Here is a 24,252-nt window from a genome sequence, read left to right on the forward strand (position 1 = left end):
TTTACTTCTCCGAACATGTCTTTTTTTAATACTTATTTTTACAATAGCCATAGGTGTCATACAGAATACATAAAAGCAAACATTTGGGAAAAAAATATACAAGCATGTGTGTGGTTGATATGCAAATGACAGTTGCATGAGAACTGGCAGAACTGAACACAAATGACAGCACCATGGAAGCCATGAATAACTTCACTGAAATGAGACTTTCCATTCCATCTGACCCCCAACAGAACGCTTTAAAAGACTAGTAGCCTAGGTGAGCAACAGCTTATGTTTTTCCTCAAAGTTTGGATCTATTTTGATTTAGATAAATCAATATTCCACAAGTTTATAATGAAACCTTCAATTCCAACCCCATCTGTCTTTTCTGAACTGCTTCAAAACCACCCAATTATTCATATACACCAAAGGAAGACAAGTTAGACCAAATAAAAGATTTGATTATAAAAAACAGATTTGTTATGTGCTCAAGTACAAAAAACCCTGTGCATCTATTTAGGAATTGTGTAAATCAAAAACAGTAAATGGCTTGCTTAAAGTGCTCTACAGCTAAGACTTTATAAACCAAGTTTATCTCTAAATGAATACCAACCCTCCCCCCTGCCAAAAGGTTACAATGCTAACTCTAGCAACCTTATGGATCAAGGCGCTAGTAGGCACTGTTCTACTATACTATACTATATTTCTTATGAATTACCGAGTATGGGAATCTGATCTCACTTACAGTTAATGCAGATTTACACTAATGTAACTGAGAGCAGAATTCCCCTCCTGGTGTATACCATCCTGAAATGATATAAAGAAGTCACCAAAACAGAAGCTCCCTTTGTATAAATATGTTATAATGAAAATATATAGAGATACACCTATCCATATCAACAGCAGCTTCATGGTCTAATAGTTCAGCTCTTGATTCTGTAAGATGTGTTTTTAGCAAAGTATTATGTGAGCAGAGTATACATTAGAAGTGCTGCGTTAGCTACTTGTGATGCTATACACCAGAAACAATTTATGCCCATTTTGAAACCTTTAGCAGATCTTTGTATCTTAAGTAGTGAAACTAGGTAAAAAATTTGATGCAAAAAAAAGAATAAATAAATAAAAATTATTAAATACCCAATCCTTGGTACAAATGCTTCATATTATTTGTATACAATTTTTATTTTTTTTATTTATTTTTTAGAAAAATACACTAAATATTTCTACTCTCATTGGCTAAAAATAAGAACCAGATTATGTATATCCTTGTGTTTTTAAAGAAGGCAATGTCAATCACCATCATGCTGCTAGAGTATACCCATTAATGCCCAGTCCCACTGCAGGGCCATCAAAGCTCCAGGCAGACTGCTTGTATGAATGATCAGCAGGTACAAGCTGCACCTTCTCCAAAAAAGAAAAAAAAAACACAAAACAAAACATCTTTCCTGAAGTTTATAATCCGCAAGTTTACTACTGTATCAGTCAGACCTTCAAACTTTTTATAAAGAGCAACATTTACAAGTGTAGATGCTTATCTGTTAAACCATCATTTGTTCCAAAAAATGCACATTCAAACTGTGAAATATTAGGAAAATACTCTTGCAAATAAACTATATAAAGATAAAATACACTTCGAAGATAGTTTTCATGTTAGTCTATAAAGTGCAGAGAAATCCTTCTAAAAAGGGAAATTACTACTTCCTGTAACAACAATATAATTACAGCAGCCTTTGCATAGCATTGTTTATAGAAAATTTAACACTTTCAGCTTCTTCAGGAAGAAAAGGATGAGAGACTCCCTTCCACTTCAGATCTTTCATTTGATACCGATTTATTTTCTTCAGGAATGGTTGATGACACCAGATCTCCATTTACAGCATTTCTAGGACAGTGAGCAGATCCTATGAAGATATCGAGAAGTATTTAAATTTCAATCAAAAAACCCTCATCCAATCTGTCAGTTATTCTACTTGTTCAGTCTTCGCTCTACATCAGGAATAAGAGGCATAATTACTCTGAACTTCTAAAGGATTTCAATCAATATCATGCACAAGGATGATGGATATAATGAATGTTCACCTAGTATGCATCTGGTACCTTCTTTTAAAGGATTAATTTTACATTCTGAAGGACAGCTATCTGTGCAGACAAATGCTGTATGACAAAGACATTAATTTGAGAAAAAACTGATGCACTGATAGGCATTTAATTAAAATATTTTCTATTATTAAAATGAAATGGATGACTTCGTACTAGTTGAGTATTGCTAAACTGTCTGTCATGAAAGAGGAAGAACTAGGTTAACTAGAAAAACCTGGTATTAGCAGGAACAAGACTTTTCAGCAGTTCTGAAAAGAGTTAGACTTGGTGAAAAAGGTCCAGAAGTTAACAACCAAAGCAAGACTGATGTGCAGCTACATTATCAGTGAAACACAGAACAGAGTCTAAACCAAGTTTATTAGCTCAGGATTTATGGTGGCAGACCCTAAGCTGGTAGCAGGTGAGTGAGGCGAAAGTGGTTGTCATCCCACAATATGTGAGCATCAGAGAACCAAGAAAACGGTGTGGAGGTGCAAGAATTTGTGCCATGATAATGTAAAAACATTAGTACCTCTCTAGGCTCACACAAGCTTTCAGCACTGAATAGGCCTCAGGTTTTCTCAATACAAGTGAGGCACTAGGCATTCCAGAGGAAAGCAAGACTAAACCAGAACTAGCCAAGAAAAACTAGTCAAGTTAAAAGTGTTCCTGAGAGGAGTTCGGATGGAGTCTAAAGGACAGCAAGATTTAAGACTGAAAAACCACAGAACCGGCTACTAACTCCGTAAGCCCATTTAATCAGGAGAGACTACAATCATGACATCACTTTATAATTTTGGAGGTTGCTTTTATTTATTTGCAGTGCCAAACGATTTAAGAACAACGCTGCTCTCAACAACAGGCAAACAGCCATTGAAATGAGCGATCTTTCAGCAAGGCACTGGGGAGAAATTACAGCCCTCTAGTCAGAGGGCTCAAAGAAAGGAGCATTTGTTTAGTGATAACAAGCAGACAGCAAATAACAGTAAGCCATACCACTTACCAGAAAAACATGCATGTAAGATTGTTTTAGTACACACACTCCTGCTCTGATTAGATCTCCATTTTAGATTACAAGCAGTCCTACTCATTTCAATACAACCACTTCAGCTGTAAGATTCTTATCAATATAAACAAAAGCCAGAAAAGTCAGCTACGTAATACAGGCACTTCAATTTGTAATGTAGGAATCCTATAACCAGATCTTACCCCTCATACTGACATCAGCAGTAAAACAGTTGATGTAAACAGGGTAATAAATTCTACAGAAAGATACAAAAGAAAACCATCCCTCTTCCAAACTTACTCTGAGGATCTTCCAGGGGAGCATCACTGTAAGATTCTGTATCTGAGTACGTCCTTCTGCGTTGCTGTGATAATCGATGAAGGGATGAAACTGGTTCTTTCACAGAGTGATTATTCCTATAAGCAAAATGAGTTAGATTAGTATGAAAAATCTGCAAGAATCCAAATTTTAAAACAATTCTGACTACAGATGATATTGTTCTATCAATCACATTTTTCACTATACTGACATAGAAATGGCACAGCCAACAGAACACTGTTGATTTTCAAAATCTTAAAGTTGGAAAATTGAAATAAAAATGCAATATGTTGTTTGCATGCAGAAGAAAATAGTTCAAAAACATGAAAGACTAACCCAAAAACCAATGTTAGCACTTCAAACTACATGTCCAATTTTGTGAAGTTAACAGAAGTCATTTGCATGAAGTTCCTAGCATGAATAAATATTTACAGAGAGAGTATGAGACACAGCAGCTCCATTATTTGCCACAGACACCGTGGATCTGCACTGTAATTTTCAAAATAAGATCAACTTATGCCTTTTAATCCCCCCCCCCACCTTCTGCCAAGTGAACTTTGTCTCACAGTTTCATTTTAGTGCTAGCAGGTTCAGGGAGATGTTTATGAAATGAGATACAATTTAATGAAATAGAAAAGTACCTTTCTGAATAACAAGGACCAGGTTGGCTGATGGAACGCTTCATCTAGGAAGACCAAAAAAAAAGTCACAAGTTACTCACAGGAATGATACACCACACAACACTAATTTATACTTTATTTCACAGCCTCTACAAAGAGGGTGGGTGATTTTTATTTTTATTTTTTTTAACTTAAAAACAACTGTTAATATAAAACCTGTTTTAACACTAAAAAAAAAGATGGATCGCCACCAATACTGAAGCATTCAAACTGGAAATGCAATTTACCCAAAATATTATCTAGTCATAGAGCCATTTGTTAATTGACATGATAAACAGAAATATTGAGGTACTCTTCCCCCCACCAAAAGATCATTTAGATTCTGCATACAGAATAAAGCTGAAATCCTGTCCTTTGATTCTTTGTGGTTCTTCTGACAACACTGCTAGATTTCTACGTATGAAAGTTATTATTTTAAAATAAGGATTAGCTTTGATTGGAAGGAAAATAAAGAGACAAGATCAAAGGACAAATAAAGGGATTCCCACAACAAAAAACTACAACACAGCCCGTCTTAGAATCTACATATGCAATTAGTGAGATATTTAAGACAATTCTGCATATGCCGTCCTCCTAAAAAGAAATGATCAGTAACGAAGACTTATGCAAGCAGTATCTTTACCATTATTTACCTTTTTGATAAATAAGATCACATTAGATTAATATAAACATTTTTGAATGATATACACTGAAATATACATATCAAGACCCAGTAAAGAGTTATCTGTGAAATTAATGAAATTTGAATACTTGAAGCACTTCAGCAATATAATTTATGACAAATTACTCTGATTACGTAAAAACTGGAAAGAGAGAAGTATCAATTTATAAAATATTTAGGACCAGTTGTGGACATAGCAGAGTCAAGATTTCATCCGCTGACATCAAAGTACACAGCAATAGTTTCCTGCTATCCTTACTCCCATAAACAACACGATCCTCAGAGAAAACGATATTTTAAAAATGTCTAACCATTTGGACAGGTGACGGCGACACAGGAGAAACTAAGGGATCAGGGTGAGGCAGCTGGAACATTTCTGGCTTAAACTTGGCATTAGCAATCTTCACGCATTCTTCAAGTGTTGTTATAAATGTATTACACGTGGCACTAAGCAAGGAAGAGGCTTCATTCATGTTCTGAAAATAAACGAAAGCAGAAGTATAAGCAAGAAAAAAAAAAGACAAAAACAATTTTCCCCTATGTCCACTAAATTCAATCCTTACTACTAAGACTTAGCAGTAATTTAAAATCATAGAATCCTTAGAGTTGTAAAGGACCTTTAAAGGCCATCTAGTCCAACTGCCTTGCAATGAACAGGGACATCCACAGCTCGATCACGTTGGCCAGGGCCTGATCCAGCCTCACCTTGAAAGCCTTCAGGAATGGGGCATCCACCACATCCCTGGGCAGCCTGTTCCAGTGCCTCGCCACCCTTGCTATAAAAGACTTCTTCCTTATAGCCAACCTAAATCTGCCCTCTCATTTCACTTACTCAAACGTGCACTTCAAATGCAGTCAGTTAAGCAATTAAATGCAACAGCATACTGATTTCTTTCTGACATCAGCATTTCTTTTTTAGGGTAGCAGCCAACAATGCTGCAATGCTATAATGCGATGGAAAGCACAGCAATAATAACAGAGTGGCACAATCCCAGGCTGCAGCAAATGAGAACAAGCCCAAATGCAGCAGCTGTGGACACAGAGACAAAGGAAGAAAAACTCCTTACCTTTAGAAGGCCTCCCGTAGGCAGGGATCTCCAGCAAGACACCCTTGCCTCCACTGCTAACTCTTAAACGGGGTCTGGGAAGGGGTGGATCCTGGCTCCACCCCTTCTGGTCACTTAGGGGCACTGCATGCACCTGAGCTTCCCTGGGTTGGCCCTGCCTTCCCACCAGGTGCTCCATCACTGGTTCAGGCCATGACTTAGCATTTCCGCTACAAATGTTATTATGTTTTTACTAGAAGCTGATAAAACAGATCATCTGTCCTTTTAACCAATGTTAGCATTACGTAGACACAGCATTCAAAAATTGAGTTGAAGTTCAATCTCCCAGAATTATGAAGGGAAAAGAACATAAGTTGTCAACAGAACCTTAAGCTGAATAAGGTACCTAATGCCATTATAGAAATTCAATACCTCAAAGCTGGGAGGAGAGCGAGTCTCATCGTGGTGAACAAATTCTTGTATTGTATGAACTTGCTGCATTAAAAGATCACAGTAGAGACGAAGTTCCGACATTTTGGTTTTGAGAGATTCACTGGTCTCACTTATTTCTATAAGAAATAAAGGAAACATCAACTTACGGCATAATAATTGCTTAAAATTATCATTACTTACTGGAAATTTAGGTACAGATCATTCACAGTGGTACAAGCGCAGAGTGCAGCGTGTATTCAATTAAAATGGCATGGAAGGTAGAGAGGAGCAGAGACTACAACAAAGTTCTTTGATCCACAGTAGTTCTGTAGGTAACCTTAGGCATCAGCAACTTCAGGAGAACCTGAAGGACTGACTCTAAGAAGAATGATACCAGGATGGGGACTTGGTGGCATCAAACTGCTTACCTGCTACTCCTGGGCCAAGTCTACCATCCTTTTTAAAAAATGCCACCCTTTAGTGAACTCTGCTCATTATAATACCAAAACATACCTGCATTCCAAAAGCTACCTGCCTCCAAGGTACAAACAAAAAGTGAAGCAAGAGAATTTTACACCAGCCAGAACAAAGATACGTAATGACTAGAGTCACTCAAGCTCCATCTGCAGAGTAAGAAATGGTATAAAAATGGCTTAAGATAAGGAAGATACCATCACAGACAAGTCAGACACAGACCATCTCTGATTCCTGGGATCAGTCAATGGGCTGAAACTCTTTTCCCCACAACAAAGGGTTGCCTACTGGGTAAGGCTTGCACACTTGGCTATGCTGACTGCTTCCTCGGGAAACTCTGAAATATCTATAGAGTTTGTTTTATAATTTAGCGCGTTTGTGGCCAGGCTGTATTACTATTAGTCTTTCCATGTGCTTTGCATTGTTTTTGATTAGCCTCACACATTTTGCAGACAGTGAATTAACCACCAGCAATCTAAAAGCACCTGTAATCTGTTGCTAATAAACTGCACAATTCAAATGATCTAGCTGTGTGAGGCCAAGAGGTTGTAAATAAACTCATGGAACACTGCTAGACAAATAGTTTGTACTCTTTGGTAACTGCTACTACTTTAATGACAATCAGAAAGAGGCGTGTAACTAGAAAAGATAAAGTTTAAATCTGTCTTAGCTACAGTGTAATACAGAGGAAAAAGTCAGTGAATGAAAATTTAGCAGACTGCAGAAAGGGTTACATCAAGACACCAAAAATACTATGCAGAAAATACAAGCAATTACAGAGAATCAGACCAGCAGCAGCTGAAATTAAGTGGCTTCATAACCACTACAAACAGTACTGTCATTCTCATAACAGTAAATTGCTGACGCTTGCTTCTGACAATAGAAGAGGTCAAGAAGGTGACCTTTTCCCTCTAGTCAGCGCTTGTGAAATCACATCTGGAGTACTCTGTTCATTCTGGACTCCTCAGTGCAAGACAGAAATGGGCATACTGGACCAGTCCAGAAAAGGATTGTAAAGAAGATTAAGGGACTGGAGCCTCTGACATACAAGGAGAAAATGAGGCAGCTGTGAGCGTTAAGACACACGCAAAACTTAAGCAGGTTTGTAGATATCTCGGTACTTGATAGGAGGATTTAAAGAAGACACAGCCAGACTGTTCTCAGTGACAGGAAAAAAGGGTAAAAACTGAAACACAGGATATTTCATCCAAGCTTGAGAAAATAGTTTTGTACTGTGGTAGTGGACTGTTTTACCAGAAAACTGTGGTACCTCTGTCCTTGGAGATACTCAAAACTTAACTGGATGTGGTCCTGGGCAGCCTGCTGTAGCTGTACCTACTGGAGCGGGTACATTGACCTACACAATCTCAAGAGGTCTCCCCCAGACTCAACTATTCTGTGAGAAGCTGTGGAAAAACTTCAGACTTGGAAATACAAGAGCATACCCACATTTGTACACATCTTGGATTACCCAGGAGAGATCACCTTATTTACATTCTTTTTCTTACATTTATTCCCCTTTAACATTTTGCTTTTGGTTTTCGTAAGAGGCCTTTAGTCTGATCCAGTAAGGCAGCCCTTGCACTCGTGGGCTGTCTTCCTGCAGAGGAGGTGATTTTATCCAGTGGGTTTTTGGAAGAATTCTCTTCACTAGAAGGAAACTTAAAACAGTGCCCACATACTGAAATTCTGGATGCCTTAATGTCAAATAGGACAGAGTTGAACACATTCAGAAATTTTAAGAATAAAGCATGTGACTGATCTTACATAGAAGCGGTTCCTCATAGTCTTGGACAGAATAAAGGCACAGAGTATCACCACTGCAATGTCTAAAAATGTATTAGGCAATAAACTAAGATACATACTTTCTCAGAAACAGCCCTGGGAATCAGATATCCAAACTCCAAAGACTTTGAGTTTAAATTGCCTGTCCCTAACTGCCTACAGTTAGACTCCTAACTAAGCATGGAGTATTTGATGAAAGAGAAATGATACAAGTTTCTTTGAAGTAAACAGAACTCATATTCCCAGCAGCTGTGGATTCAATGCTTCATATGGTCACAGCAACATTCCTAGAATGCCAAATAGATGCGTGGTGCAGGACAAATCTGAAGATGGCAAAGTAATGCCAATGGAAAAGCAATACAGAAAACGGAGAAGTGATAAAGCCTATGAGCAGCAAAATCAAATCAGTAACAGACTATGTAAAATAGTTATTTGCATCAGTCACTACCACAACTCAAATATCATGGGGGAATTTACCTTACAGATGACTAGTAATGATTACAACTTATATTTTAAACACAATAGTATTGAATTTCTACCATAGTATTTGTTTTATCATTACCTGAAAACAATCATTTGAAAAAGTGGTTGGCTTGTGCATGCTCTAGATAACACACATACCTTTTTCTTTTTTTGTTCTAGTATCTGCTAAACAGGCCTTTGCACTTCCCAATGATACCAGCCACCGCTGCCTTTCAGCTGCATTAACTGCTTTCAGATAGAAATGCTGTTCCCCTGGGATGATTAACTCCATTCTGGTGTTGTCTGTTGTATGGACTGAAGACACAGAAGAAAAAACAAGTTTTAAGAAAAAAAACAAAAAAGCACAAAAACAACAACAGCAAAAACAACACCCTAATCTGGTAATAATTATTTATTAAATAAAAAAATCTCAAAGTAATACATTCAATACTGCTGCCCAATAACAGAAAGCCCAGAACAGTTTGCTAGAATATCTTCAAGAGAAAAGGCAGGAACAGCAAACAAACAACGGCCAAACTCAAGTAAAAGGGGGTTTCCTTACTGCATATTAACCTGCAGTAACAGCTGCACTCTAATTCTGACCTAAACACAGCAAAACTTAAGAGTTTTGCTGCAAGGAGAAGTATTTACAGAGGACTAAAATGTGAATTAATCTCCTCTTTAGAAGAAACCTGTTGTCAGGTCACACAGCCCTAGGAACTAGAACCGAGGTGGACTCCATTTACAGTCCATTATATTCATTACTATGTCTTCAACTGAACACTTTCGCTGAGTTCACATTACCAACCACACCTTCTCAAGATCTACTTCCCACTAGCCATGGATGCAGGAGATAATAGGTGAAGTCTAGATTCAATTATCTTTCATACACTGTAAGAACAGAACAACAAAAGTGACTTGAGAAAACAAAAGACTGAGCATCTCTGCTTTATAAGCATCTCTCCTTTCAGGTTACTGCTGCCACTCTGCTGAAAAATAAGCATTTCAGTCCCTTACATGACAGAAAAAGAGGTACAAATAAACAATTAGCCTAGGTAACTTCAAGCGTAGGCCACATGCACACAACTATTCAAAACAAAGAGGAATATATTGTGAGTTCTAAATCACAATAATATTTTTTTTAAAAAAAGCTCAGTGTCCCAGGCCTTTCCCTATGTCACCATTTCATAATTCACACTCTTTATTATTTGTATACTATGAAGCAATCACATTGAACTATAAACATACAAAAAGAGGGAAGGAAAACATCTACGATGCAAAGTGCACATTGGGTGATCTCTTGTGTCTCCCCAACAGCTAAAATTTCTTCTAGCAGAAATCTAACTCTTACCTTTTATTTCACACACAGCCATCTTTATACTTCCTTTGCTGCCTTTGCAAACATCATCCTGTGAATCATAGTATGACAATATCCCATTGTCTAAGACAAACCACCGAGGCTGCCAACCTGGTAAGATCAAAAACATGAAAAAGAAAGTTTAGTCTAATTACTAAATTGCGAATCAAATGCATCTCTTTGGCTGTTAAAACTTTTATAAACCACGCAAACACTACAGCAATCCTATGACACAACAGGAAATAAAGAGTCTGTGGTCTGAAGACAAGAGCTGCTCTATAATCAAGCTGGTATCATACAGCTATTTCATTCCCATTCCTTTTGAATGAAAGATTGGCAGAATTTCAGTTTCCACTACATTCCATTCCACCGCAGAACAAAATTTTAATTTTGCCACCGATTAATCTCATTTTGAAGGGATACCTCTGAAGAAACATCTCTGTTCAAAAACATTTTTCAGGTAGACTTCTTATAGATTATAGTCGTAGAAATAAACTACTGTCATCACAACTGCCATGTTCAGTCTCCTCTGCCTACTGTCTTCAGTGAAAATATTTGCATGCCGCACTTAACCACTGACACACCATTTTCTCTGAAAGTAGCCCAGCCCCACTGCTCAACAACTTAATGTCAAGCACTGTACTGGGAACTGAGACGTGGCTTATATTACTTAGAGTCCATTTGCAAGGACAGATTACACCAGCTCCACTCAGATTTTCACCAGCTTTGCATTGGCAAACCTATTTCATGATCACGGACTTTATTATGTCTACAAAACAGAGCAGTTTATACAGATATCTCTGAGAACTCTATACAGCATTATGTCAAATAGAATTGCTAATACATTTTAATCAGTGAGGGCCCATGACAACAATTCCTCTATTTCTCTTACAGCTATGTCATAAAACTCAACACTCAGTGGAAAGAGTACTGTATTTTTCAGTACTATTAAAAATATTTTTGCCTAGCAAATTACCTTTGTTTCTAAAACCAACACAGAACTTAGGTATTCCTTGAGAGCATACCAAGAACTTGGACCCGTTGTAGTCTGTATCAGCTAGACAATATGAACAGATTACCCCTTTATTTTACAACCTGAGACCAAATTTCTAGTTTCCTCTTTGGTTGAGTTGGGAGGGGAGTAACTGTATGGCCAAGGCCTCAACACATTTGGCGACACAACGGTGTGGTCTGTGGGACTCAGCATGCCACCAAACCAACCAAGCAAGATGCAGCCATCTAGCACCCGTAACACCGCAATTTAGTCAGACACCACTCTTGAACATCTGCTAAAGGCTTCATACTGCTCACATTTAGTCATTACCAGTTTTAATGCTAATTCAAGAAGTGCAGGACCAGATCATATGACAACATAGCATCACAGAATCACTAAGGTTGGAAAATCATCAAATCTTGCAGTCAACCCATCACCACCATGCCCACAGAAACATGTCCCTCAGCGCTACATCTACACATTTCTTGAACATCTCTACGGACATCACTTCCCTGCACAGTCTGTTCCAATGTCACAATTCCAAGATAAGGAAATAATAATGTGCAACTTTTCTTTAAGTTAGTTATTAGCTATAACAGTATACATCTTTGTCTTTCAAAACGCAGCCATGTACTCAATAGGCAGATCCACATTATCATAAAAACAGAATATTAAAAAAAAAAATTAGAAAAAGAAACACACTAAGGGACCTCAGATCCCATAGAAAAAAAAATTCAAGTTACATGGGTACACAACCACTTATACTAAAATAATGTGCAAACAGCAATGAAATGACTGTATGGAAGACTCTGTCCTATAAAAATGCAGCTCTGAAACGCGCTATGTTTTGTTTTTTTCCCCACACACAATATGGTATTGCAGAATACTGACCCTGAACTGCCCTTATCTCCTCTGCACATGCGTTAAGTCAACATGTTTCTGAACAGCCTTATTCTGATAAAAAGGGACCCTATAAGGATGATTATTTCAACCTCATGTTATGCTGGCATAGGAAAAAACAGAAGCAAGGTGCCCCACAGAAGCAAGCAAAAGAACAAAACCACTTCTTACTTATTTTAGGTAAATAACATCTGATATTTGACAAAACATTTAACAAAATTTGTATTTCACAAGTGCTTAGATGCACACATATTATTTAAGCTAGAAAAAAAGCCTCCTTTGCTTTTAAAGGAGGAAACTAAACATCATTTTCCACAGTGCTTCAGCAACGATAACAAACTGCTTGGCTTCTGCTGTGAAAACTACAATACTAAGGCCTATTTTTGACTACAAAAACATAACAGAGTAACAACAAGGTTGGTAACAATACTGAAAAAAAAAAAAACAGTAATACGCTTAGTTTTTTGAAATTTGTTTCCCTGCTATACTCAAGGAATTCTAGAGAATTTCTGACGCTACAATTTTCAAATGCAACAGCAGCAGATGCCCTCAGCTGGGCAACACATGTTGAGAAGGGTTCTGCAGATCAGTATTTTAGAGGGCGACTAACTCTTAGAGGCAGTCATGTGCATGTAGATATAACTGTTTATCGTGCATACAGCACTCACAACTACAAATTACGTATTTACTTATTAGGTAACAGACTTCAAATGGGAAGTCTATTACACACCACAGGATATCATTACTTGTGACCCTTTTATCTTTCACAGTAACACTTTTGGACACAAAACTAGAAGTAAGAAATACCATTCTATTTTGAGAAGAAATTTGTATTCATTATTTTTTTCACGACCATAGTTTTTCCACAGTGTTATTTCCCTTCAGTTACAGTGAAGTGGCCAAAACATCTTAACTAATAGCTTTTTAACCACAGTACATGTATTCTCTGTCACTGGAAGGCCAGTTTAGGTGGACGCATAAATTTCAACTCCAAGCAAGCTTGCACAACCCTGGCAACATGGGGCCTGTGTTTTTTAAACCCTCAGAGCTTCGCTTCGCACTGTTCCACATTGAAAATCCAAACTCTCTGAAGTGGAACTGCACACGTGAGGAGCAAGAGACCAAGAGGGCAATGAAGTCACTGGTAGCCAAGAAGAGGCCTGATTAAGCACAGCATGAGATCCAGCACAACCTACTCTACAGGCACAATCAATTCTATTACAGCACTTTTTCACCTTGAAAGTACAGCCCACCCACCGCTATCTCCAGACAGAGATGACGTCTCTGTTACGAGAGGATAGAGCAAACAAAGCTGCACTTTCTGACAGCAAATGCAGATCCGTGGTGCACTTCTCTCCACAACAGTTCTACAGATATATTTCCTGTATATGTCACCCCAAACTCCAGTTTTTATACGTTTTACAGGTTAGGACACAGAAGCAGAGACTTTAAAACCAACATCCAAAACCCAATTAAAAGAATTCAGACTTCAGGAACATTTAGTACTGAAGATTTCGAGTAACCCTACCTGGCGCCGAACAGGTTGCCCAGTAAGGCTGTGAATGCCCCCTCCCTGGAAGCATTCAAGGCCAGGCTGGACAGGCTCTGAGCAACCTGGTCTAGAGGGAGGTGTCCCTGCCTATAGCAGGGGGGGATGGAACTAGATAATCTTAACGGTCCCTTCCAACCCAAACCATTCTATGGTTCTATGACTCCCCAGCAGCAAACAACGCTACCCAGGAGGTCTGCACGATGCAAATAAAAGCCATTTCTCAGAAAGACGGAAGGGAAAGCGCAACATCCGAGCTGGCAGGACACGACGCGGGGACAGAGGCTCCCCGCCCGGCTGTCCTCCCCCAGCGAAACGCAGGGCTTACTCCTCCAGCCAGAGCGCCGCCGGGGCCCGCCGCCCAGCACGAGGCACGGCGCGATGCCAGAGCCCGGAGCCCACACACAGCCTCCCCGGGGCAAAGCCCCGAGCCCCGCACCGCAGGCCCGGTTGCCCCAAAGGCCGCCGCAGGCCCAGCCCGCCGCCTACCCGCCAGGTAGTTGGTCCACTTGTACAGGACTCCCTCCATCGCTCAGAGCCCCGCACCGAGCCGCATCCTCCTGCTCCGCCGCGGGGAAAAGCCGGACGCCACCGCGGGGATGGGGCTCCACTCGGCTCCCGTCCCCGCCGCTACTCCCTGCGCGGAGGTGGAGCCGCCCGGCCCGGCCCGGCCCAGCTCGGCTTGGCTCAGCCCAGACGCGGCGCAGCCCACGGCGGCCCCGGCGGTGCCACCCGCCCGGTGGGGCGCTCCACGCTCCCCATGCGCGCGCTCCCCCGGCCGCTCCCTCACGGCCGTTTCACTTCCTGGGGCCGCCCCCGAGAACCGCTCGGGCCCGCCCACCCGGACGGGGGGGAGGCGGGAGGCTCGGCCCCTCCGCCCGCGGACGCAGTGCCACGCCGGCGGAGCGAGATGGGCCGCGGGCTGAGCCTGCTCCTCGCGGCCTTGGCCCTCCTGGCGGCCCCGGCGCGGGCCGAGGGCGGCGCGGCGGCGGATGAGGAGGTGAAGATAGAGGTGCTACACCTCCCCGAGAGCTGCAGCCCCAAGAGCAAGAAGGGGGACCTGCTGAACGCGCACTACGACGGCTTCCTGGCCAGTAACGGCTCCAAGTTCTACTGCAGGTGGGCGCGGGGCGCGGCGGTGTACGTGGCGTGGCCTTCCCCGAGGAGCGGGCTCTGGAGCGGCCGGCAGCAGCATTCCTCCTCCTCTCAGGCTCGTTCATCCATCTAAGCCGAGTGCTGAGGCATCCAGAGGGGAAGCAGTACCGCGCTGAGGCAGGCGCTTGCTGGTTTGCTGGAAATAAGCCGTTTGGGGCAGGAATTTCCGTGCACCACGCGCTTCTGCGCAATGGGCCTGGTGCCACGGCCCCAGGCCAACGATGTCAGGCTGCAGCTGCGAGCACTTTCGTCTTCGTCCCAAACCGCCTCGGGGAAGCCTGCCTTCCTTCGGGCTCATCCCTTGCCCGTGTTTTGACGGATGTTACAGGCGGTAGCCTAGATTATGACCAGACTTTAGTTCCTCCTTCCGCATCTATTATTTAAGAAAAAATCAACAGAGGCTAATTCTACATTTAACTACTGTTTTCCTTGCATATTTTTCCCAATTGGAGTGAATATTTTTGATACAAAAGCCCTCTTACACACTTAATTGTAAGTGTAGCAGAAAAATAGTGTTGTACTTAAGGTATTATTGCAATCTGAACATTCTTGTGTTTTAATAATACAATCATAGAACAGCTTGGGTTGGAAGGAACCTTAGACATCATCTAATAATGTAATGCACACTTTGAGTGATAATCTAAAGTCATTTAAAATACATATATACAAATGCTAAATTCGCTGTTATCCACTCAATTTTTTTAATAGTCGGACGCAAAATGAAGGTCATCCAAAATGGTTCGTTCTGGGTGTTGGACAAGTCATAAAAGGGTTGGATATTGCTATGATGAATATGTGTCCTGGAGAAAAACGAAAAGTGGTCATCCCTCCATCGTTAGCATATGGACAGCAAGGATATGGTAAAAAAAAGAGTTTAAATACTAAGCTTTGTTTTTGCTCTGTTTTATTTATGTTCAAATAAACATACAGTATTTTAAATGACTACGAATTGGTGCTTTATTATTTTTGTATAACACTTGAGGTGACTGGAGCTGCACAGCTTAATTGTGCTCATTCCTATGTGATTTAAGTAGTCCTTATCACAGACTGCTACCCAAGCTCTGCATTTTGCATCAGAATTCCCAGTACATGCACATGTTTTGTGAGTGTTGCCGCAATACCAAAAACATGCAGCCAGAGGAAGATCTCCATGATTCATGTATGCATTTTGTCTTATTATATTATTGTAGAATCATTAAGGTTGGAAAGGACCTCTAAGATCATCTAGTCCAGCCATCAGCCCATCACTACCACACCCACTAGCCCATGGCCTTCAGTGCCACATCTGCATGGTGACTCTGCTGTTTCCCAGGGCAGCCGGTTCCAAGGCCTCACCACTCACCAATTTTTCCTGTTATCCAACCTAAAATTATATTCTGTTCGTGTCTAGTTTCTGTTATTTCGCTCCTCCCAGCTTAAGCCTTTTTAACTCTTTTAAACTCAGCAAAATGGAGTGTAATCCACTTCATACCACTGAATCAATTTAACTGGAAATCATTTGTTTAAAAGATTGTTTACATTCTGGATAGGTTATGCACTACATCATCAAATAGCATAATAATTGCAGCAATGCAATGCGTGAAATTGGATTTGAATTTATGATACTTGTTTGCAGTCTTTTTTTTTTTTTTTTTAAGAGGTCTAGTCATTTTTATGTAGCGTTTCAGTACTCAACTGTAAAAAAAAGCAGCCCTGGTTTGGGTGTTTCTTTGGAGTTTCTTTGAAAAAGGAGTTTCTTTGAAAATGCAACTATAGTAATTATTTGGTAAATGGTATCAGAATCTCACGCACCAGTTCTATGTTTGATACAGTTCCACTGTAGCCAATGAAGTTTAGTAGGAACAAATTTCTACCTCTTCAGCATAACATTTAATAAGCAAGTCTTGCAACAAGGAGAAACTCTGACACAAATAAAAATACGTTCTTTTAATCTAATACTAGCATTAACTGTTTGTTCTAGGTAGCACGTCAAGAAACTATTCTATTCCTACAACATACCTGTCCTCTGTCTCAGCATATTCCTGCATGTTGGGGAAGATACCTGCCTAATCTTGAGTTAGAAAAGATGCATGTGGCTTTTTAAATCTTTACGTATCTTTCCTTTGTCGGTATGTATATTTGTAAATACTGGCACTGAATTCTAATACTGTATCTTTATGTGGAAAGTAGTATACAAACAATGGCATATATTCAGTTGTATTTAAAACTTCTACACGTTCAGGCTCATAAATTAAAATCTTTTGAACTTTAGAACTTGTCATTTTTAATATGTATATTTTAGATGAGAAGTGTAAGTAATAGTTTTGTTTGCCTTGTTCGTATAAGCAAAGTATATGTAGTTTTTCTTCAGTTTATGAAGGATGGTCACAAGCTCAACATTCTGTCAAAAGTCATGCACACTAGCTTTGGCTATGAATAGAAGCAGCTTGCATGTTCACATTTTAATATTACACTGCATGATTTCTGGAAGGTTTTTTGGCTTTACTTTCAGACCTGACCAGTTTATTCCTGTCTCTTTCAGTTCCTTTTTATTGGCCAGATGCATGATACAATGCCCTATGTTTATAGGCAAATGCTTTGACACGGTAATAACACAGTCTAACATGTTTTGGTGTTTTTATCTAGGGACCAGAGAAAATATTCCAGTGGTTCTTCAGGGCTTTTTTGGTTGTGTGGTTTTTGGGGGGGTTATTGTTTTTATTTTCACATGTGAATCAGATGAATTACATGCTATTGCTTCTTTCGCTATTTTGCATAATTTCCTTCAATCATAGGTATAGTGACTCTGTAAAACCTGATATTACCTGCTTGTTTCTTCAGACAGAAAATGCATATAAACTTTGGTCTAGTTCTATAATGTTTTAAATCACATTTCAGATATTAAATACATACATCAGAATCAATCTCTCAGTAAGTCTCATCATATGACAGCATATGAAATAGTGAGAACATCAGAAATACTTGTTTTTCATGATGCACAAACACTTCTCAAAGTTGGATACATCTCCATTTTTGAAAATATGGTAATAGCAATATAATTTTCAGGCAAGTATATTGCTTTCAACTCTCTCTCAAAATAATTTCTCTAACACAATGACCTGCTCAACCCATGTCATGCCAGAATGTGAGCTGATAAGTCTAGCTGTGTAATATTTAAAGCCAGCATTTAATCTGAATATTAACACGGTCTTTTGTAAGGAAAAAATAGGAAAATTTACGCGTGCATTTACCATATGTGTGATCACTGAACATACCATATGATTTCTTAAATGTGTTTTTTCTTTTATTCATAGCACAGGGCAAGATTCCACCAAATGCAACACTGATCTTTGAGATTGAACTTTATGCAGTAAATAAGGGACCTCGCAGTGTTGAAGCATTTCATCAAATAGACAAGGACAGTGACAAGAAACTCTCTGAACTCGAGGTAATTTGACATCATTAATTTGGAATGGATTGTATTTATAAATCTTTGGATATACTTCTATCAAAATGTTATCCTTACACGAGCTGCTTTTGATGCAGTTCATCATGGAAAGCTTTTGTATGCTTACAGAAAATATACAGTGTCATGCTGACATTTGCTTTACTCGTATGTCCTAGACTTGGTAGGAAAGAAACTTCAGACATGCCTACACTGCAGTCACAGTTACTCACACGTATACCCCAGTGTTCTTTTAAGACAGCTGCTGAGTTCTGGCGTAAAAGCCACAAGAGTTGAATTATTTTTTTTCTTTTAGATAAGCCAATATTTGAAAGAAGAATTTGCAAGAGATGGCAAAAAACGTCATCCCTCAGTCCATGATGAAATTTTGGCTGATATATTTAAGAAGAATGACCATGATGGAGATGGCTTCATATCTGCAAAGGAGTACAATGTCTACCAGCATGATGAACTCTAATTACCTATAAAATCTTTGGTTGTTTTATGGACACTAAATTTAAAGAAAAATCCAAAATAATACTTTGTCGCAGAATATTTTTTTGGTTTTTTTTATAGTGGCATCTTTTTTAATTTTAAGGTAACTGTAAAGATATTATTTTTAGCATTTAGCTAATACAATGTTTTAGATGTTACAGAATAAATAAAATTGGAAAACACTAAGAAAGATGTATAGTTATATTTTTCCTGTGTCATTTCCTAATCTACACTGTTGATCACTGGTCTTGCTCATTGTGTAAATTACTGATCAACATGATAGTTTCTGTCTCATCAGTCACAAAAAATGGTTCCACTACCTGCTGACATATTTAGAAAATGAATAATGAATGAGTCCCCTGTAAAATAAAAAGGCAAAACAGAATCCCAGGAAGGTAACTCTGCAGGGTTTCTGTGGCTTCAAGGCCATTGTAGCAGTTTTATCTATAAAAGCCTTAAAAGAAAGGAAATTGAAATTTCAAGATACATGTTCAAATGTTTTTAAAACAACTTAAAATAACTTTATAGTATTATGTTGAATTTTGGTGTTTATGAAAATATAGTATTTTTAAGGGGATTTTTAAACCTTGACTGCACTAGATTTGCTAAAACAGTGTACCGTTCAATAAGCTGGTTAGAAGTTATGAATTTACAATACCATGTTTTATTTGAGGTGGAAGAGAATAGGAGATACTCCTATATAAGCATACGTATTTATCTGGGCATGAATCTAGTTTCCCTCACTTTGGAAAAAACACAAAGAAACAGTGATAGTTAATATACCCTACTCCCTGGTAATGAGCTGTTCTGCCTATGCAGGTGTCATCGTAACACTTGTATAATGTACTTTTCTACTGAGGGAGATGATCGTTTATTTCAACATGGAAGAATCAGGTGTACACACGGTGAAAATGGAAGCCCAGGCAAAAAAAAATGACTTCCACATACGGCTTTAACCTTAAAATCATTCTAAAATGTACAAACAAAATTTGTTTTCCTGTTCTAACATAGCACTGGGAAAGCTTGAACTGCACACGAATCAACCATCCCTGTCTCTGTATTGGATGCTGTTGCATACTGCCCCCTGGAGTATATATTCTCAACAACACAGTTTATTTCATGTGGTTGAGAACTACTAAGAGAAACTTCAGCCTGAAGTCTAGCTGGAAGAATTTAGTTCTGTTCATAAATTTCTTAAGCTTTTTCTTTGAAACATTATTTTCTGAACACATAAATTGTATGAAAGTCAAGAGCAGCTATAGCCTAAAATCCAAATGCTAAAGGTAGGCTAGCTGGTACTTCTTAGTAATGACATCCTAATATGAAACTCCTAACCCCAGTTTTAGTGGTTCCCTTTTGTAAATGAAACATTAGACTGAGCTAAGTAAGTTTTAGCATGTTTTTTAATCTGATACTTCAATTAAACATTCATGAGAACACTAAATTATTAACAAATATTCTCATTTTACCATTATATGCCGGTGTAGATAGAGGCGATATTTGGAGGCTTAAGAACAAATTTATGTAAACAACTTATGTATAGGTAAGTTATAGCATATATTTTGACATTATTAGAATTCAGTTTAAAAGTACAACTTTCATTAAGATAATGAAGTGTGAAGGTACTAGAAAGATGAAAAGTAGAATGTCAGGGAATGCATTAGAACATTTTCAAGTAATTAAGGTCATTGGGAAGCAAATAAGCTGAAAATAATAGTGTAATAAAATATTTTGCACTTCCACTATTTTGCATTTAAACCATTTGAGTCACATTTAATAACTCTGAAAACTTTGTGGCACAGTTATGCCCATGTCTGTAACAACAGGCACTTACCTAGAGCAGTTACTTCACTCTTTTATGCCAGAGGTCGAAACAGGGCACGGCATGCAGTCGTACGTACTTCTGTCCATTAAAAGAACACTCTAGGCACCCATAGACTGTTTCTCTTCTAGAACTTCCCATTCCACAAAGGACACAAGGACCTTTGGGGATGTTGTTATTAAGTAAATTTATTCGGACGTGTGCCCCTTCTCTAAGATAGCTTGTAGAGAGATCAGTCATGCTTGCAGCTTTTTCATAATAGTCTGTAAAAAGGTCATCCAAGTAACCATCAGAGCTAGGGATGATAGCCACTACTCTTTTATCTGAAAAAGAACGCACACACACAAAAAAACACCCAATAATTTATCATTACATTATGAAGTGTTTACAAAACATCTGTGAATCAACTGATAGAAATAACAACTGATTTACGAATCCATTCTAAACATGCCGCACCCATCAAAAGCCCTGGGTGGTGAAAACTTTCCTTTAATCTCACAAAAGACACTGGCAGAAGCTAGAATTATTTTTTATATATGACTTGCATAATAGAAATATTTATTTATAAATGATTCCAGAAGGTAAGGTCATGAGACAAGATTGTGAAAAATTAGTGCCAGTTAGTACACAGCTGCATACTTTCTTGTTTTAGCATTTTTATTTTTGTTCCTGAATTCATTTTCTAAAATTTGTTTATTCTGTTCATTTCCAGTTTTTCCCATGCTGACCTCCTAGCAGATTTCTGAGCATCCAAACACCTCAGGAGAAAGTCGCTTTCAGAACTACCTACCTTTCTCCTCTCTTTTCAGGGAGTTATTAGTTTAGGTTGGATAACCAACTTTCAGGCAGCTACAGATAGCGAGGTGTATCATACCCAATGAAGATGATTGGTTCCCTTAGGGTAGACTGGAACACAATTGAAGGTTTGGGCCATACAAGCTCTTTGATCAAGAATGGGATACATTATAGCAAGAACTAAATTTATTTAAGAAAAAGATTGTCGATATAAATTCAATCACTTGAAAATCATTTCTGTGCAGAAGGAATGAATTAGGTATATCTTGCATTAAAACTTTCCTACTTAAATGTTCATCTTACACACAAACTAAAAACAAAAATACACTTTTCATACATTATCAAAAGACATACTTCGATGAAAGAGATTATTCTTTAATCTCCTTAATTTGTTCATTGAAGATGATCCAGATTTCTCTTTTTCAAATCCCCCCTTTGCAACTGGAGTCACACACAGTTCTGTAAAAATTAAATGTAAGCTTTCAGAAGAATGCAATAGCAAAGCAATAGCTGCACAACACAATTTAATATGCTTTTTTAATCTACAATAGGTTGATAAAGTTATCAGGATTAAATTCATCTTTCCTAATGTTTTGTAATGGCTAGTAACACTTTCCAATCCAAATCTGGACATGGTAATAATACAGACACAAATGATACGAAGTCAATGGAAATTTTAGCATGTTGGTGGCTTCCAACATACATCATCAGAGTTTCTGCATGTGTTAAGGAATTAAGCCAGTCAATATCATATTAATGGAACTACTATATCTGAAGTAGAAACATCTCTTTATAGTGATCTCTCATTTGAAACTAAAAATGAGAAATCATAAGTGAGGCTGTGAGTTCTACAGTCCTCTCTTCCAATGCAGAATCAGCTGACAAAAATGATTTTTAAAATTCAAAATAAGTGTTACCTTAGTTTCCACCCATAATTGAGATAAAATCTCAAAAGTAAAATATATGAATAATCGACTGCATGAAACTGAAAAAGCCAAACCTCAACTGATAATTATTTTAAATTATGCAGGTACAAAGACCAGCTTAATTAATTGATCATTTCCCTGACTTGAGCAAAAACATTGCTTTTGCACATGTTCCTACCGCTGCATAAAGGTAAAATAAAATTAAGACACTTAAAAATTGTAAATTATATTGAGATTTATAGAAGTGAATGAAAGGAACTACTGTATTGCATTATCTCTTACTTTTAATCAGGTAACTGTGGGGTTGTGAATGTATTTGAAGTGTATTTTACAAAATGGCAGAGGTATCTCACAGCTCATTGAAAAAGTGCTTTAAAATGCAGAGATTCTGTCTTGGAATGTAAACACTGTATATGCTAAAAGACACTTGCAACTTCAAAAGCAGATACTGCTGTATAGATCTGCAGTGGTACAGATCACTTCCCTAATCTTTTATTTTGCTATTTAAAGAAAGCCACAATTTAATCAGAGTCAAGGAATTCCTGAAACAGCTTTGTGACCCTTACAGAGATCCTGGTATTTATGTACAGGTAAATCTGGTGTTTGAAACATTATCTAACATTATGTCGTATTATCACGTACTAGATCAAATCCTACAATCGAATTTCTGATTTATTTGAAACAACACTGCTACCATTACAGGCCACACTTCAGTGTAAATAGCATAAACACATAAGCTCCATCATTTCCCTAAAAATGAGAAAAACTTACTGGAGCTGCATACTTTCTTTGCATTTGTTTTCAGTAATTGTGATTTGTAAACATCTTCAGATAGCCATATATGTAATAATGTATCAAACTGAAATTAAAGACCCAACAACAACAATAATGAAATTCTTCATTTTGTTTAAAGGTTCTCCACATTTTCTTCTTCATTTAGGTCTTTTGCTTTCACATTTTATACCAAAGTGATCATATAGTCTTTAAAGGCTAGAAAAGTAAGCAAGTGATTTATTGTTCCTTGCAAATGGAACAATGTGGGAAGGAAAAATCATAACAATAATAAAGTCCTATTTTTTTCTGAAAAATCTTTCCATGACAGACTGTTTTCCAGTAACTATCTTGTTTATCTTTTGAAGAATTGTTTCCCTTAGAAAGTCAGACTACTTATGCGCATAAAATTAAAGCATATCCATTTTATGGAATGGGGTCTTACGTATATCGAGAGCAAGAAAACTGTTTTAGAAAGTAAAACCACTATAAACAATAGCAGTAATGACACTAATAGTCATGCAAGTGACTTACCAAAATTACCATCCAAGTGAATATAAAGTTCAAATACACTAAAAGCAATTGTTGTATGTGCAGGAAAAACAATGGCTTTGTCCCGTCCTTTATAATTTTGGTCTTCAATAATGTGAAACTATAATTTTGAAAATCATCAAAAGAAAAAAAAATTCAAATCAAAATGAAAAAAATAAACAAGATAGTATCTTAAATGTACATATTGAAAATTATACTACCAGGAGAATCTTTGAAGATCAAATTTCACAATTTTTTTTTTTTTTTTTTTTTTTTTTTTTACTAACAATGTTTTATTTATATGTACAGGAAGTGGAAGCAGGGTTGTGTAGCCTGGGAGGAATACAGCGCTGTTGTCCAGGTGTGTAGAGATAGGATTAGGATGGCACAGATGGAGCTGAACTTGGCAAGGGTTGTGAAAGATAAGAAGGGGTTCTACAGGTACATAGGCAGGAGGAGACAGGCCAAGGAGAGTGTTCCCCCTCTAATAAAAGGTAATGGAGAGCTGGCTTCCTGAGATGTAGAAAAAGCTGAGGTACTCAATGAGTGCTTTGCCTCAGTCTTCACTGGGGGTCAGGCTCCCCTTGTCTGCCAGGACCCTGAACCTC

At 38.3% G+C, this 24,252-nt stretch overlaps 3 protein-coding genes across 8 annotated transcripts in view; 1 reads left to right on the forward strand and 2 right to left on the reverse strand.

The window, feature by feature from the left end:
- PLEKHA3 (pleckstrin homology domain containing A3) lies at positions 1–14,520 on the reverse strand. The gene is made up of 8 exons (XM_021399734.1): positions 14,215–14,520; positions 10,277–10,393; positions 9,085–9,240; positions 6,205–6,341; positions 5,038–5,202; positions 4,027–4,070; positions 3,368–3,483; positions 1–1,883 (listed from the first exon to the last, which is right to left on the reverse strand). Exons 1-8 carry the CDS (start codon positions 14,252–14,254, stop codon positions 1,756–1,758), a joined length of 903 nt encoding a protein of 300 aa, XP_021255409.1. The 5' UTR covers positions 14,255–14,520; the 3' UTR covers positions 1–1,755.
- Positions 10,277–24,252, reverse strand: part of DFNB59 (deafness, autosomal recessive 59) — a 21,167-nt gene continuing 7,191 nt past the window's right edge. The window contains exons 4-7 of the mRNA XM_021399732.1: positions 23,648–23,765; positions 21,771–21,875; positions 20,634–20,944; positions 10,277–10,393 (exon numbers count right to left, since the gene is read on the reverse strand). Of these exons, the coding sequence (XP_021255407.1) occupies positions 20,643–20,944; positions 21,771–21,875; positions 23,648–23,765 (525 nt within the window). The 3' untranslated portion in view covers positions 10,277–10,393; positions 20,634–20,642. The remainder of the gene's footprint in view (positions 10,394–20,633; positions 20,945–21,770; positions 21,876–23,647; positions 23,766–24,252) is intronic.
- Positions 14,440–18,985, forward strand: FKBP7 (FK506 binding protein 7). Of its 6 annotated transcripts, XR_002439642.1 has the most exons (5): positions 14,440–14,844; positions 15,589–15,740; positions 16,841–16,988; positions 17,402–17,465; positions 18,174–18,311. XR_002439642.1 is itself a non-coding variant. In XM_021399735.1 (4 exons), the coding sequence occupies exons 1-4, from the start codon at positions 14,486–14,488 to the stop codon at positions 18,780–18,782; spliced, it is 807 nt and encodes a 268-aa protein (XP_021255410.1). In that variant the 5' UTR covers positions 14,448–14,485; the 3' UTR covers positions 18,783–18,985. The 6 variants fall into 6 exon arrangements, 2 of the variants coding, with proteins under 2 accessions (XP_021255411.1, XP_021255410.1); XR_002439640.1 differs by having other exon boundaries at positions 17,402–18,306; XR_002439641.1 differs by having other exon boundaries at positions 14,441–14,844; positions 16,841–17,465.

The sequence above is a fragment of the Numida meleagris genome, chromosome 5, assembly GCF_002078875.1.
Source record: "Numida meleagris isolate 19003 breed g44 Domestic line chromosome 5, NumMel1.0, whole genome shotgun sequence".
In the NCBI taxonomy this organism is placed as follows: Eukaryota; Metazoa; Chordata; class Aves; order Galliformes; family Numididae; genus Numida; species Numida meleagris.